Source organism: Nilaparvata lugens, chromosome 14, assembly GCF_014356525.2.
Source record: "Nilaparvata lugens isolate BPH chromosome 14, ASM1435652v1, whole genome shotgun sequence".
Classification (NCBI taxonomy): Eukaryota; Metazoa; Arthropoda; class Insecta; order Hemiptera; family Delphacidae; genus Nilaparvata; species Nilaparvata lugens.
Window position 1 is genome coordinate 755,107 of NC_052517.1, and position 16,433 is coordinate 771,539.

The following is a 16,433-nucleotide window of genomic DNA, read 5'->3' on the forward strand; positions in this document are numbered from 1 at the left end:
TAGCAGATTGTGTCTATTCAGCGGGAGCGCAGCTGGAGTTTACCATTTAATGAATAATAATTTACATCTTCTGAAATAGAAACAATCTGAACGTTTTCTATCCGATGCTGACGTCACGATGGGGCGATATGGCAGTAGATGTGGCTTCAGAGGCTACACTTCCAGCGTGTCTATTCTATAACTGGTCTAAGGTCATTTCACTATGGTGTGATCACTCCCATAACAACATATGCTATTTTCTTCCTGCACAGATGAGTTTACAAAATTTCAAATAGTTTCTCTTGGCCAAATGATTTTACAAAATTTCGATCACTTCTCTCAGCCCCGATGAATTAATACATTTCGAACAACTTGTGGTTCGGCCAACTCACGACAAGCTAGCTTTGATGTAGAGGTGCCCCTGCACTGCACCCTGGCTCGGTGCTCTTGGAATTGCTCGACAAAGTGGAACACCGTATGACAAAGTCCGCACACAAACACGTCCAACTCCTCGAGGTCTTCCTCTAGTCTGCCAAATGATACACAACGATCGTAAATGATACACAACTAGCAGCGAAAATGATACAGAAACCATAGAGTAACATAGCGTAAGTAGATATCCCATGGTATAGGGCGTTATATGTCGCAACTTTTACTGTTATCTCAGGCCGATTACTGTCGATTATGTCGACTTTTACTGTTTTAACCGGGTAAGAGTGTATGAAAGGCACAATATGAGAGACGGCCAGCGTCATAAAGCTTCACAGGGAGAACTACATGGAATATCAGCTTGAGATAACAGTAAAAGTTGCGACATACAAAACGCCCTATATCATGGGATATCTATTATGCTATTGTTTTCTCTATGCAGAAACTACCATAAATGATACACAACTAGCAAAAAAATGATACACAACCACCGTAAATGATACACAAGTAGCAGAAAAATGACACAGAAACCAGCAGATAAAATAATATACAATAGTGAATTAATGACTGTATTCGATTACCATTGGTGTTGCTATCCTTGTCTATCATTCGACAAGCAGATAGCGCTATCCTTTTCACAAACTATGAATGATACAGAAGCAAACCGTAAAAGATACACAACTGGCAGAAAAAATAATACAAATAACAAAATTGATACAGAAGCTAGCAGAAAAATATACTATAGTGAGGTCGACGTTATAATGCATGTATTCGATTACCATTGGTGTTGCTATCCTTGTCTATCATTCGACAAAGTAGATAGCGCTATCCTTTTCACAAACTGTGAATGATACACAACTGGCAGAAAAATGATACTATAACAAAATGATACAGAAGTTAATAGAAAATATACTACGTTATGACAGTATTTGATTAACATTGGTGTTGCTATCCTTATCCATCATTCGACAAAACATATAGGTCTATCCTTTTCACACACTACACCAGTGCCAAATCGTTTGTAGACTTTGTAGAAGTTTGTACCAATGCGGAACTTCAAAACAGAGATAAACAAAGACAGACAAAAAAACTCACCCTGAAGAAACTTGGGTTTTCTGTCAACGGCTTTGACTGTCCGAAGGAGAAACAGCTGAAGCGGCAACAGCTGCATTGTCAGCTGATTGGGACGTCACTCAGCTGATTCCGCGTTGTCAGTTAGTGTGTACAGCAGTTCAGCTGTACTTGTCTTCTCATCTTCAACCACAGCGTCTGCAACACAACAAAATCAAAAATATTTTAAAAATTAATTGAGATTTTTTCAAAATTATTAACGCTCTTGAGATACTAAAGCTGCGTTTACATCAAGTTATTAAAAAAAAAGTTTATTTTTCAGTTCTTATAGATTCTATTAGATTAACGAAACTTGACAAACAAATTTGTGGCTTGGTGCAAGAACTACCTATGTCAAAATTTCTCACAAATCAGCTTAAAGTTCCTTGTATTTCAAACTACGGCATTTCTACGGAAATGCAGTGCAGAAGTCGACAATGGTAGTTCTGGCACGGAGTATGAATGACAATCTAAAAACATAGTCTTTATTGGTAGTTTTCGCACTCTGAGATGGTAGACAAATTGATATTGACAATGGTAGACATCATGACATTGGTAGTATACATTGTATACATTTTCATATTTGAAACGTTCAAGTAATGAATTATTATCTTAATTGACACCTGATTCATAAAAAATATGAATCTTTAACTACCACTGATACTCAGCTGTAGTCATCACAGATGCTACAGGTTCAGAATCACCATACATGATACAGTATCAAAACACATGATACAGTATCAAAACACATGATACAGTATCAAAACACATGATACAGTATCAAAACACATGATACAGTATCAAAACACATGATACAGTATCATCTCAACTTGATACACAAAACCATAATTTGATACAGAACTTTCAAACTTAGAATAAATTCTACAAACCATGGCATATCTTGCTATTGTATCTTTCGTGACGACTAGCAAGTAACCCGTGCTCCGCAAGGGTCCGATTAAAAACTTGACCTACAGAAATCTTGAAGAATTCAAATAGGCCTATAACCATCCTCGGTAATTAAGAATGTATATGCAAAATGTCAAGTTAATGAGTTGAGTAGTTGAGACGTGATGATGCGTCATTCGTGAATTTCCTATCCCCTACCTGTATAAGCCAGTTCTTTCCTTTATTATATTACAGATTGATCAGGGTTAGGTGGGCCGTCCAATTGAACCGATTTCGTCCGAACTAGCATCGGCCGAAAACAACCGAACGATCCCCCAACAAAGAAAGCTATAGATGCTCGTCCTTTGCAACAGGTTCATACGTCCGTGCACGGCTGTCTCCGGCCGATCAAGTTTTCGATCCGAATTGAATGGGATTTTCCGGCTCTATCCGTCCGAATTCGAGCTGAGACAACATCATCCTAACCTCAACATTGTTTCACAGTCTTGTTTGTTTTTGTTTTTACTTTGCTTGCCCTATTACCATAGGTAAGGAAAGTATTGCTTACCGAAAAAAATTAAGGTACCCCAATTTCTAAATTCTATACGTTTCAAGGTCCCCTGAGTCCAAAAAGTGGTTTTTGGGTATTGGTCTGTATATATATATATATATATATATATATATATATATATATATATATATATATATATATATGTGTGTGTGTGTGTGTGTGTGTGTGTGGTGTGTGTGTGTGTGTGTGTGTGTGTGTGTGTGTGTGTGTGTGTGTGTGTGTGTGTGTGGTGTGTGTGTGTGTGTATGAGTGTCTGTGTACACGATATCTCATCACCCATTCAACGGAATGACTTGAAATTTGGAACGTAGAGTCCTTACAATATAAGGATCCGACACGAACAATTTCGATCAAATGCAATTCAAGATGGCGGCTAAAATGGCGAAAATGTTGTCATAAACAGGGTTTTTCGCGATTTTCTCAAAAACGGCTCCAACGATTTTGATTTAATTCATACCTAAATAGTTATTGATAAGCTCTATCAACTGATACAAGTCCCATATCTGTAAAAATTTCAGGAGCTCCGCCCCATCTATGCAAAGTTTGATATTAGATTCCCAATTATCAGGCTTCATATACAATTTAAACATAAAATTTGGAGTGGAAAAGATTGAGCATGAAAATCTCTACAATTAATGTTCAGCAACATTTTCACCTAAAATTGAAAATAAGCTCGAAATTCGAGAAAATGTGATTATCCAATCGCAAACTGTTGGCAACTGTTGATTCTATCAAATCATTCACTATGGAGAGATAGCAGACCTCATGTGTGTCTCCAGCGTTATTGCCCTGTCACCAGCTGGCTCAAATCTTTGAATAGTAGACTTGAGATGCGCGAGAACACTAGCGTCAGGTGATCATTCTCATAACGGCAAGGAAAGTTGTGTGAGTGCGCCACACCAGATTTTTTGAACTTGTATTGATTCATAAATCTTTTTTTATTATGTTTGTGAGTAAAGACACACAGAAGAATGACTTTGCCTACTAAATAGCTTGCCACTTCACTTTCTGGCAACCAGCCAACTACTGAACTAGACTGACGTAAACGGTCCCACAATGGACGACCGTGTTCGGCCGAATTAACGGCCGGCAGATTCGTCCGATCCAACGGCCGAACGGATCGGTTGAATACGGTTCCAGTGGACGGTAATTTGATTTTTAGTGTCAACAACGTTTCTATAGTATTAACATATTGGTACCCTTTTTTACAGTAGATCAAACCAGTTTCACCAGTTGCACTTTTAAACCATACCCAATCACAAAAAATTTATTTGTAAATTTGATAAGTTAAGGATTTTTTTTTTTGCTGAGGGTGATGCCCACATGAGCTCTAGGCTTGTGCATGGGTGATGAGGCGGATGATAATGAGAAATGAATGAACCTACAGTTTTAGGTAGGTTTTAAACCACTGGATAATTTATTGAAAATTAAAACCATGAAGGGACACGGCTGTCTTAACCCGTGTTAATACCAGTTGTTATTTATGTAGCTTTAAACAAAACAAATTTTATATCATAACCTCAACTAGGCTACAAAAAAAAACAAAACATTCGAAACACTACTTAAACTGAAATCTGATCTCAATATTACCAGTTGTTATTTATGTAGCTTAACAAAACAAATTTTTATATCATAACCTCAACTAGGCCTACAAAAAAAACACATTTAAACACTACTTAAACTAAAATCGATCTCAATATTACCAGTTGTTTTTTATGTAGCTTTAAACAAACAAATTTTATATCATAACCTCAACTAGGCCTACAAAAAAACCAAAAATTCAAAACACTACTTAAACTAAAATCCGATCTCAAGCTAATATAATGCAAATTTTACTAAATTATTATAATACCAAACAAAAATAGTCGAAAGCGTTCATAGACATAATGAACGAGTTCTCTTTCAAAATTAATACTTGAAATTAAGAAAAATAGTCAGTCACTGGATTCAAAAAGTAGGCAATAAAATTTTAGATTTGAAACGTCAAGTAATAAATTATCTTAATTAACACCTGATCATAAAAAATATGAATCTTTAACCCCACTGAAACTCAGCTGTAGTCATCACAGATTGCTACAGGTTCAGAATCACCATAAGTACAGTATCAAAACATGATACAGTATCAAAACCACATGATACAGTATAAAACACATGATACAGTATCAAACACATGATACAGTATCAAAACAATATGTTACAGTATCAAAACACATGATACAGTATCAAAACACATGATACAATATCATCTCAACTGATACACAACACCATAATTGATACAAACTTTCAAAATTAGAATAAATTCTACAAACCATGGCATATCTTGCTCTTGTATCTTTCGTGACGACTAGCAAGTAACCGTGCTCCGCAAGGGTCCAATTAAAAACTGACCTACAGACATCTTGAAGAATTTAAAATAGGCCTATAACCATCCTCGGTTAATTAAGAATCTATATGCAAAATGTCAAGTTAATGAGTTGAGTAGTTGAGACGTGATGATGCGTCATTCGCAAATTTCCTATCCCCTACGTGTATAAGCCAGCTCTTTCCTTTATTATATTACAGATTGATCAGGGTTAGGTGGGCCGTCCACTTGGACCGTCTTCGTCCGAACTAGCATCGGCCGAAAACAACCAAAACTCGTCCGAACGATCCCCCAACAAACAAAGCTATAGATGCTCGTCCATTGCAACAGGTTCATACGGCCGTCTCCGGCCCATCAGTTTCGATCCGAATGAATGGGATTTTCCGGCTCTATCCGTCCGAAGTCGAGCTCAGACAACATCATCCTAACTCAACATTGTTTCACAGTCTTGTATGTTTTTGTTTTTAACTTTCCTTGCCCTACTACCATAGGTAAGGAAAGTATTGCTTTCCAAAAAAAATAAGATACCCAATTTTAAGTTTTCTATACGTTTCAAGGTCCCCTGAGTCCAAAAACATGATTTTTGGTGTTGGTCTGTGTGTGTGTATGTATGTGTGTGTGTGTGTGTGTGTATATGTATGTGTGTGTGTGTGTATGTATGTATGTGTGTGTGTGTTGTGTGTGGTGTGTGTGTGTGTGGGTGTGGTGGTGTGTGTGTGTGTGTGTGGTGTGTGTGTGTGTGTGTGTGTGTGTGTGTGTGTGTGTGTGTCTGTGAACACGATAACTCCATTCCTAATTCCGATTGACTTGAAATTTTAAACTTAAGGTCTTATTCCATGAGGATCCGACAATAAGAAATTCAATAAAATTCAATCAAGATGGCGGAAAAAATGACGGATAATTACTAAAAAAACATGTTTCCACGTTTTTTCAAAAACGGCTTTAACGATTTTCTTCAAATTTATACCATGGATAGCTATTCATAAGCCCTATCAACTGGCATGAGTCTCATTTCTGGGGAAATTCAGGGCTTCGTATTTCTCGAGAAAAATGGCGGATAATTACTAAAAAAACATGTTTTTCACGGTTTTCTCGAAAACGGCTTATTTTCTTCAAATTTATACCATGGATAGCTAGTCATAAGCCCTATCAACTGGCATGAGTCTATTTCCTGGGAAACTAATATGAGGTCCACCACATCCTTGAGAAATGGACTTTGTAACCTCTTCTGCACCAGAAGTAGGTAGGTAGAGCAGTTTATAAAAAGAACACAGTCAAGATAATATTCATCTGTAGAACAGCTGTTTTGACTACTTTTAAAAAAATCATCGAATTTCACAATTTACACAAAGGGAAAAGTACTCAAAAACAGGGGAAAACAATCATAATATACATATATACAGAAGTCTGATCGTAGTTGCAAATATGTTGCCGCCATTCGTCATTATGTTATTCCCCTAAATTATCCTCGTTTGAGAATGAGGCTTACAGTTCAATGAGCAAGGAAAGTTGTGTGATTGCGCCACACCAGATTTTTGAACTTGTATTGATTCATAAATCTTTTTTTATTATGTTTGTGAGTAAAGACACACAGAAGAATGACTTTGCCTACTAAATAGCTTGCCACTTCACTTTCTGGCAACCAGCCAACTACTGAACTAGACTGACGAAAACGGTTCCAATAAACGACCGTGTTCGGCCGAATTAACGGCCGGCAGATTCGTCCGATCCAACAGCCGAACGGATCGGTTGAATACGGTTCCAGTGGACGGTTACCCTACTTTCATATCCCTACGTGTATAAGACAATTTATTATTTCCTTATTATATTATTTATACATAGATAAACAATAACAAGATATGCCATGGTTTGTAGAGTAGAATTCATTCAAAGTTGCAAGTATTGTATCGATTATTGCACAATATTTGTTTGATTTTTTATGATTCTGCTGTTATAAAATTTTGTAATTATTAGTTAAATTAATTTTAACTTTCTGTATTATTTCGAAAAACTATGTTTTTTTTTACTGTTTTGCAACTCTCACCAGCGGGCAAATTTTCTTTTTGCTGGTGATGCCTAGATTTTATATTTTATTTAATTTTATTCAGTATATGTATGAGTAATATGCTTATTTATTTATATTTTAAATGATATGTATTATGCTGTGAAGCTATGGTGAAGTGATATTTTTGAGCTCAAAATTTAAGTGATTTTATTCTATTTTGTGAATATTTGAAGTTTGGTTTTTGTTTTAACGGAAGTTTCATTATCAATCTATCTAAATTTGAAATTCTTTGTTTTATTCTGATTCATAGTTTCAGATTGAAGATTGGTGTTGAATTGAAGTGAACATAACCTACATAATATTTGGACGATTGTGACAAAATCAGGAAATTGAAGAAGTTTTGGCAATAGCCTGTTTTTTCTTCCGACTATGTATTGTTCGCTCATCTAATGAAAAATAAATAATAAAATAAATAAATAAATAAAATAAATAAAGATTTTGTAATATGTTTTGAATATTCGAATTGGCAATAAATGAAATGAATTTGGTGATGTGTATAAAGTTGAGTTGATACTGTATCATGCGTGGTCATACCATAGAGATACCTTATCATCATACCTAAGAAGATAAGTTTGCAAGTTTCGTATCAAATTATGGTGTTGTGTATCAAGTTGAAATGATACTGTATCATGTGTTTGATAGTGTATCATGCTCCTACCTTGACTGAGTTCTCCCGTTGCAGCTTGTTAGCCCTGGCCTGTGCGGCTTGGAGGGCCTCGAACTGCTGTTGCCTGTACAGGCCACTCGGCCGGCCGACCGGTCGTTTGCCACCTGGTGACGTCATCGCCGCAGCTGCGGCGTTGCCAGCTTGCAGTGCTGCAAGGCTGCCACCTTGTGCAGCCGCTGCTGCCAGTGCCGACGCTGTAAACGGTTTGGGCAGGGCACCCTCGGTCAATACCCACTTCTTTTTGCCGTTAACAAATACCTGTACAAAAAGACAGTAATTAATCATTATTTTCACTATTTATTAATTATGAAAACAATTATAGTAAATTAATGAAAACAATACAAAAAATCTGGTGTGGCGCACTCACACAACTTTCCTTGCCGTTATGAAAATTGATCACTGACGCTAGTGTTCCCGCGCATCTCAAGTCTACTATTCAAATATTTGAGCAGCTGGTGACAGGGCAATAACGCTGGAGACACATGAGGTCTGCTATCTCTTCATAGTGAATGATTTAATAGAATCAACAATAATTTGCAATGAATAATTACATTTTTTTCGAATTTAAAGCTTATTTTCAATTTTAGGTGAAAATGTACTAAACATTATTGTAGAGATTTTCATACTCAATCTACTCCACTTGATTTTTTTTGTTTCAATTGTATCTGAAGCCTGATAATTGGGAATCTATGCATTGATGGGGCGGAGCTCCTGAAGTTTTACAGATATGGGACTTGTGGCAGTGAAGAGCTTATCGATGACTATTTAGGTATGAATTTGATCAAAATCGTTGGAGCCGTTTCCGAGAAAATCACGAAAAACCCTGTTTTGACAACATTTTCGCCTTTTAGCCGCCATCTTGAATTGCAATTTGATCGAAATTGTTCGTGTCGGGTCCTTATAGTGAAAGGACCTTAAGTTCAAATTTCAAGTCATCCGTTAATTGGGAGATGAGATATCGTGTACACAGACGCACATACACTCATACACACACACACACACACACACAGACCAATACCAAAAAACCACTTTTTTGGACTCAGGGGACCTTGAAACGTATAGAAATTAAATGCTGTAATTCACCCCGAAGACTTCTGCTACTGCAAATATTGACAACAGGGTAAACAGTTAGATGGAAATTCAATGAGCGCTACTATTCAAAAATTATTTATCAGCCCGGGAATCGAACCCAGTACCTCCAAATTAAATGCTGTAATTCACCGCGAAGACTTCTGCTACTGCAAATATTGACAACAGGGTAAACAGTTAGATGGAAATTCAATGAGCGCTACTATTCAAAAATTATTTATCAGCCCGGGAATCGAACCCAGTACCTCCAAATTAAATGCTGTAATTCACCGCGAAGACTTCTGCTACTGCAAATATTGACAACAGGGTAAACAGTTAGATGGAAATTCAATGAGCGCTACTATTCAAAAATTATTTATCAGCCCGGGAATCGAACCCAGTACCTCCAAATTAAATGCTGTAATTCACCGCGAAGACTTCTGCTACTGCAAATATTGACAACAGGGTAAACAGTTAGATGGAAATTCAATGAGCGCTACTATTCAAAAATTATTTATCAGCCCGGGAATCGAACCCAGTACCTCCAAATTAAATGCTGTAATTCACCGCGAAGACTTCTGCTACTGCAAATATAGACAACAGGGTAAACAGCTAGATGGAAATTCAATGAGCGCTACTATTCAAAAATTATTTATCAGCCCGGGAATCGAACCCAGTACCTCCAAATTAAATGCTGTAATTCACCCCGAAGACTTCTGCTACTGCAAATATTGACAACAGGGTAAACAGTTAGATGGAAATTCAATGAGCGCTACTATTCAAAAATTATTTATCAGCCCGGGAATCGAACCCAGTACCTCCAAATTAAATGCTGTAATTCACCCCGAAGACTTCTGCTACTGCAAATATAGACAACAGGGTAAACAGCTAGATGGAAATTCAATGAGCGCTACTATTCAAAAATTATTTATCAGCCCGGGAATCGAACCCAGTACCTCCAAATTAAATGCTGTAATTCACCCCGAAGACTTCTGCTACTGCAAATATAGACAACAGGGTAAACAGTTAGATGGAAATTCAATGAGCGCTACTATTCAAAAATTATTTATCAGCCCGGGAATCGAACCCAGTACCTCCAAATTAAATGCTGTAATTCACCGCGAAGACTTCTGCTACTGCAAATATTGACAACAGGGTAAACAGCTAGATGGAAATTCAATGAGCGCTACTATTCAAAAATTATTTATCAGCCCGGGAATCGAACCCAGTACCTCCAAATTAAATGCTGTAATTCACCGCGAAGACTTCTGCTACTGCAAATATTGACAACAGGGTAAACAGTTAGATGGAAATTCAATGAGCGCTACTATTCAAAAATTATTTATCAGCCCGGGAATCGAACCCAGTACCTCCAAATTAAATGCTGTAATTCACCGCGAAGACTTCTGCTACTGCAAATATAGACAACAGGGTAAACAGTTAGATGGAAATTCAATGAGCGCTACTATTCAAAAATTATTTATCAGCCCGGGAATCGAACCCAGTACCTCCAAATTAAATGCTGTAATTCACCCCGAAGACTTCTGCTACTGCAAATATTGACAACAGGGTAAACAGTTAGATGGAAATTCAATGAGCGCTACTATTCAAAAATTATTTATCAGCCCGGGAATCGAACCCAGTACCTCCAAATTAAATGCTGTAATTCACCCCGAAGACTTCTGCTACTGCAAATATAGACAACAGGGTAAACAGTTAGATGGAAATTCAATGAGCGCTACTATTCAAAAATTATTTATCAGCCCGGGAATCGAACCCAGTACCTCCAAATTAAATGCTGTAATTCACCCCGAAGACTTCTGCTACTGCAAATATAGACAACAGGGTAAACAGTTAGATGGAAATTCAATGAGCGCTACTATTCAAAAATTATTTATCAGCCCGGGAATCGAACCCAGTACCTCCAAATTAAATGCTGTAATTCACCCCGAAGACTTCTGCTACTGCAAATATTGACAACAGGGTAAACAGTTAGATGGAAATTCAATGAGCGCTACTATTCAAAAATTATTTATCAGCCCGGGAATCGAACCCAGTACCTCCAAATTAAATGCTGTAATTCACCCCGAAGACTTCTGCTACTGCAAATATAGACAACAGGGTAAACAGTTAGATGGAAATTCAATGAGCGCTACTATTCAAAAATTATTTATCAGCCCGGGAATCGAACCCAGTACCTCCAAATTAAATGCTGTAATTCACCGCGAAGACTTCTGCTACTGCAAATATTGACAACAGGGTAAACAGTTAGATGGAAATTCAATGAGCGCTACTATTCAAAAATTATTTATCAGCCCGGGAATCGAACCCAGTACCTCCAAATTAAATGCTGTAATTCACCGCGAAGACTTCTGCTACTGCAAATATTGACAACAGGGTAAACAGTTAGATGGAAATTCAATGAGCGCTACTATTCAAAAATTATTTATCAGCCCGGGAATCGAACCCAGTACCTCCAAATTAAATGCTGTAATTCACCGCGAAGACTTCTGCTACTGCAAATATTGACAACAGGGTAAACAGTTAGATGGAAATTCAATGAGCGCTACTATTCAAAAATTATTTATCAGCCCGGGAATCGAACCCAGTACCTCCAAATTAAATGCTGTAATTCACCGCGAAGACTTCTGCTACTGCAAATATTGACAACAGGGTAAACAGTTAGATGGAAATTCAATGAGCGCTACTATTCAAAAATTATTTATCAGCCCGGGAATCGAACCCAGTACCTCCAAATTAAATGCTGTAATTCACCGCGAAGACTTCTGCTACTGCAAATATTGACAACAGGGTAAACAGTTAGATGGAAATTCAATGAGCGCTACTATTCAAAAATTATTTATCAGCCCGGGAATCGAACCCAGTACCTCCAAATTAAATGCTGTAATTCACCGCGAAGACTTCTGCTACTGCAAATATAGACAACAGGGTAAACAGTTAGATGGAAATTCAATGAGCGCTACTATTCAAAAATTATTTATCAGCCCGGGAATCGAACCCAGTACCTCCAAATTAAATGCTGTAATTCACCGCGAAGACTTCTGCTACTGCAAATATTGACAACAGGGTAAACAGTTAGATGGAAATTCAATGAGCGCTACTATTCAAAAATTATTTATCAGCCCGGGAATCGAACCCAGTACCTCCAAATTAAATGCTGTAATTCACCGCGAAGACTTCTGCTACTGCAAATATAGACAACAGGGTAAACAGTTAGATGGAAATTCAATGAGCGCTACTATTCAAAAATTATTTATCAGCCCGGGAATCGAACCCAGTACCTCCAAATTAAATGCTGTAATTCACCGCGAAGACTTCTGCTACTGCAAATATTGACAACAGGGTAAACAGTTAGATGGAAATTCAATGAGCGCTACTATTCAAAAATTATTTATCAGCCCGGGAATCGAACCCAGTACCTCCAAATTAAATGCTGTAATTCACCGCGAAGACTTCTGCTACTGCAAATATTGACAACAGGGTAAACAGTTAGATGGAAATTCAATGAGCGCTACTATTCAAAAATTATTTATCAGCCCGGGAATCGAACCCAGTACCTCCAAATTAAATGCTGTAATTCACCCCGAAGACTTCTGCTACTGCAAATATAGACAACAGGGTAAACAGTTAGATGGAAATTCAATGAGCGCTACTATTCAAAAATTATTTATCAGCCCGGGAATCGAACCCAGTACCTCCAAATTAAATGCTGTAATTCACCCCGAAGACTTCTGCTACTGCAAATATTGACAACAGGGTAAACAGTTAGATGGAAATTCAATGAGCGCTACTATTCAAAAATTATTTATCAGCCCGGGAATCGAACCCAGTACCTCCAAATTAAATGCTGTAATTCACCGCGAAGACTTCTGCTACTGCAAATATAGACAACAGGGTAAACAGTTAGATGGAAATTCAATGAGCGCTACTATTCAAAAATTATTTATCAGCCCGGGAATCGAACCCAGTACCTCCAAATTAAATGCTGTAATTCACCCCGAAGACTTCTGCTACTGCAAATATAGACAACAGGGTAAACAGTTAGATGGAAATTCAATGAGCGCTACTATTCAAAAATTATTTATCAGCCCGGGAATCGAACCCAGTACCTCCAAATTAAATGCTGTAATTCACCCCGAAGACTTCTGCTACTGCAAATATTGACAACAGGGTAAACAGTTAGATGGAAATTCAATGAGCGCTACTATTCAAAAATTATTTATCAGCCCGGGAATCGAACCCAGTACCTCCAAATTAAATGCTGTAATTCACCCCGAAGACTTCTGCTACTGCAAATATAGACAACAGGGTAAACAGTTAGATGGAAATTCAATGAGCGCTACTATTCAAAAATTATTTATCAGCCCGGGAATCGAACCCAGTACCTCCAAATTAAATGCTGTAATTCACCCCGAAGACTTCTGCTACTGCAAATATTGACAACAGGGTAAACAGTTAGATGGAAATTCAATGAGCGCTACTATTCAAAAATTATTTATCAGCCCGGGAATCGAACCCAGTACCTCCAAATTAAATGCTGTAATTCACCCCGAAGACTTCTGCTACTGCAAATATTGACAACAGGGTAAACAGTTAGATGGAAATTCAATGAGCGCTACTATTCAAAAATTATTTATCAGCCCGGGAATCGAACCCAGTACCTCCAAATTAAATGCTGTAATTCACCGCGAAGACTTCTGCTACTGCAAATATAGACAACAGGGTAAACAGTTAGATGGAAATTCAATGAGCGCTACTATTCAAAAATTATTTATCAGCCCGGGAATCGAACCCAGTACCTCCAAATTAAATGCTGTAATTCACCGCGAAGACTTCTGCTACTGCAAATATTGACAACAGGGTAAACAGTTAGATGGAAATTCAATGAGCGCTACTATTCAAAAATTATTTATCAGCCCGGGAATCGAACCCAGTACCTCCAAATTAAATGCTGTAATTCACCCCGAAGACTTCTGCTACTGCAAATATTGACAACAGGGTAAACAGTTAGATGGAAATTCAATGAGCGCTACTATTCAAAAATTATTTATCAGCCCGGGAATCGAACCCAGTACCTCCAAATTAAATGCTGTAATTCACCGCGAAGACTTCTGCTACTGCAAATATTGACAACAGGGTAAACAGTTAGATGGAAATTCAATGAGCGCTACTATTCAAAAATTATTTATCAGCCCGGGAATCGAACCCAGTACCTCCAAATTAAATGCTGTAATTCACCCCGAAGACTTCTGCTACTGCAAATATAGACAACAGGGTAAACAGCTAGATGGAAATTCAATGAGCGCTACTATTCAAAAATTATTTATCAGCCCGGGAATCGAACCCAGTACCTCCAAATTAAATGCTGTAATTCACCCCGAAGACTTCTGCTACTGCAAATATAGACAACAGGGTAAACAGTTAGATGGAAATTCAATGAGCGCTACTATTCAAAAATTATTTATCAGCCCGGGAATCGAACCCAGTACCTCCAAATTAAATGCTGTAATTCACCCCGAAGACTTCTGCTACTGCAAATATAGACAACAGGGTAAACAGCTAGATGGAAATTCAATGAGCGCTACTATTCAAAAATTATTTATCAGCCCGGGAATCGAACCCAGTACCTCCAAATTAAATGCTGTAATTCACCCCGAAGACTTCTGCTACTGCAAATATTGACAACAGGGTAAACAGTTAGATGGAAATTCAATGAGCGCTACTATTCAAAAATTATTTATCAGCCCGGGAATCGAACCCAGTACCTCCAAATTAAATGCTGTAATTCACCCCGAAGACTTCTGCTACTGCAAATATAGACAACAGGGTAAACAGTTAGATGGAAATTCAATGAGCGCTACTATTCAAAAATTATTTATCAGCCCGGGAATCGAACCCAGTACCTCCAAATTAAATGCTGTAATTCACCGCGAAGACTTCTGCTACTGCAAATATAGACAACAGGGTAAACAGTTAGATGGAAATTCAATGAGCGCTACTATTCAAAAATTATTTATCAGCCCGGGAATCGAACCCAGTACCTCCAAATTAAATGCTGTAATTCACCCCGAAGACTTCTGCTACTGCAAATATAGACAACAGGGTAAACAGTTAGATGGAAATTCAATGAGCGCTACTATTCAAAAATTATTTATCAGCCCGGGAATCGAACCCAGTACCTCCAAATTAAATGCTGTAATTCACCGCGAAGACTTCTGCTACTGCAAATATTGACAACAGGGTAAACAGTTAGATGGAAATTCAATGAGCGCTACTATTCAAAAATTATTTATCAGCCCGGGAATCGAACCCAGTACCTCCAAATTAAATGCTGTAATTCACCCCGAAGACTTCTGCTACTGCAAATATTGACAACAGGGTAAACAGTTAGATGGAAATTCAATGAGCGCTACTATTCAAAAATTATTTATCAGCCCGGGAATCGAACCCAGTACCTCCAAATTAAATGCTGTAATTCACCCCGAAGACTTCTGCTACTGCAAATATTGACAACAGGGTAAACAGTTAGATGGAAATTCAATGAGCGCTACTATTCAAAAATTATTTATCAGCCCGGGAATCGAACCCAGTACCTCCAAATTAAATGCTGTAATTCACCGCGAAGACTTCTGCTACTGCAAATATTGACAACAGGGTAAACAGTTAGATGGAAATTCAATGAGCGCTACTATTCAAAAATTATTTATCAGCCCGGGAATCGAACCCAGTACCTCCAAATTAAATGCTGTAATTCACCCCGAAGACTTCTGCTACTGCAAATATTGACAACAGGGTAAACAGTTAGATGGAAATTCAATGAGCGCTACTATTCAAAAATTATTTATCAGCCCGGGAATCGAACCCAGTACCTCCAAATTAAATGCTGTAATTCACCGCGAAGACTTCTGCTACTGCAAATATAGACAACAGGGTAAACAGTTAGATGGAAATTCAATGAGCGCTACTATTCAAAAATTATTTATCAGCCCGGGAATCGAACCCAGTACCTCCAAATTAAATGCTGTAATTCACCGCGAAGACTTCTGCTACTGCAAATATTGACAACAGGGTAAACAGTTAGATGGAAATTCAATGAGCGCTACTATTCAAAAATTATTTATCAGCCCGGGAATCGAACCCAGTACCTCCAAATTAAATGCTGTAATTCACCGCGAAGACTTCTGCTACTGCAAATATTGACAACAGGGTAAACAGTTAGATGGAAATTCAATGAGCGCTACTATTCAAAAATTATTTATCAGCCCGGGAATCG

At 37.8% G+C, this 16,433-nt stretch overlaps 1 protein-coding gene across 1 annotated transcript in view; it reads right to left on the reverse strand.

Annotated features, from left to right (window-relative positions):
• Positions 1–1,534: 1,534 nt before the first annotated feature.
• The window catches only part of LOC120354251, a 36,596-nt gene continuing 21,697 nt past the window's right edge, over positions 1,535–16,433 (reverse strand). Inside the window, exons 8-9 of the mRNA XM_039441125.1 lie at positions 8,063–8,329; positions 1,535–1,677 (exon numbers count right to left, since the gene is read on the reverse strand). Coding sequence (XP_039297059.1) covers positions 1,624–1,677; positions 8,063–8,329 — 321 coding nt within the window. The 3' untranslated portion in view covers positions 1,535–1,623. The remainder of the gene's footprint in view (positions 1,678–8,062; positions 8,330–16,433) is intronic.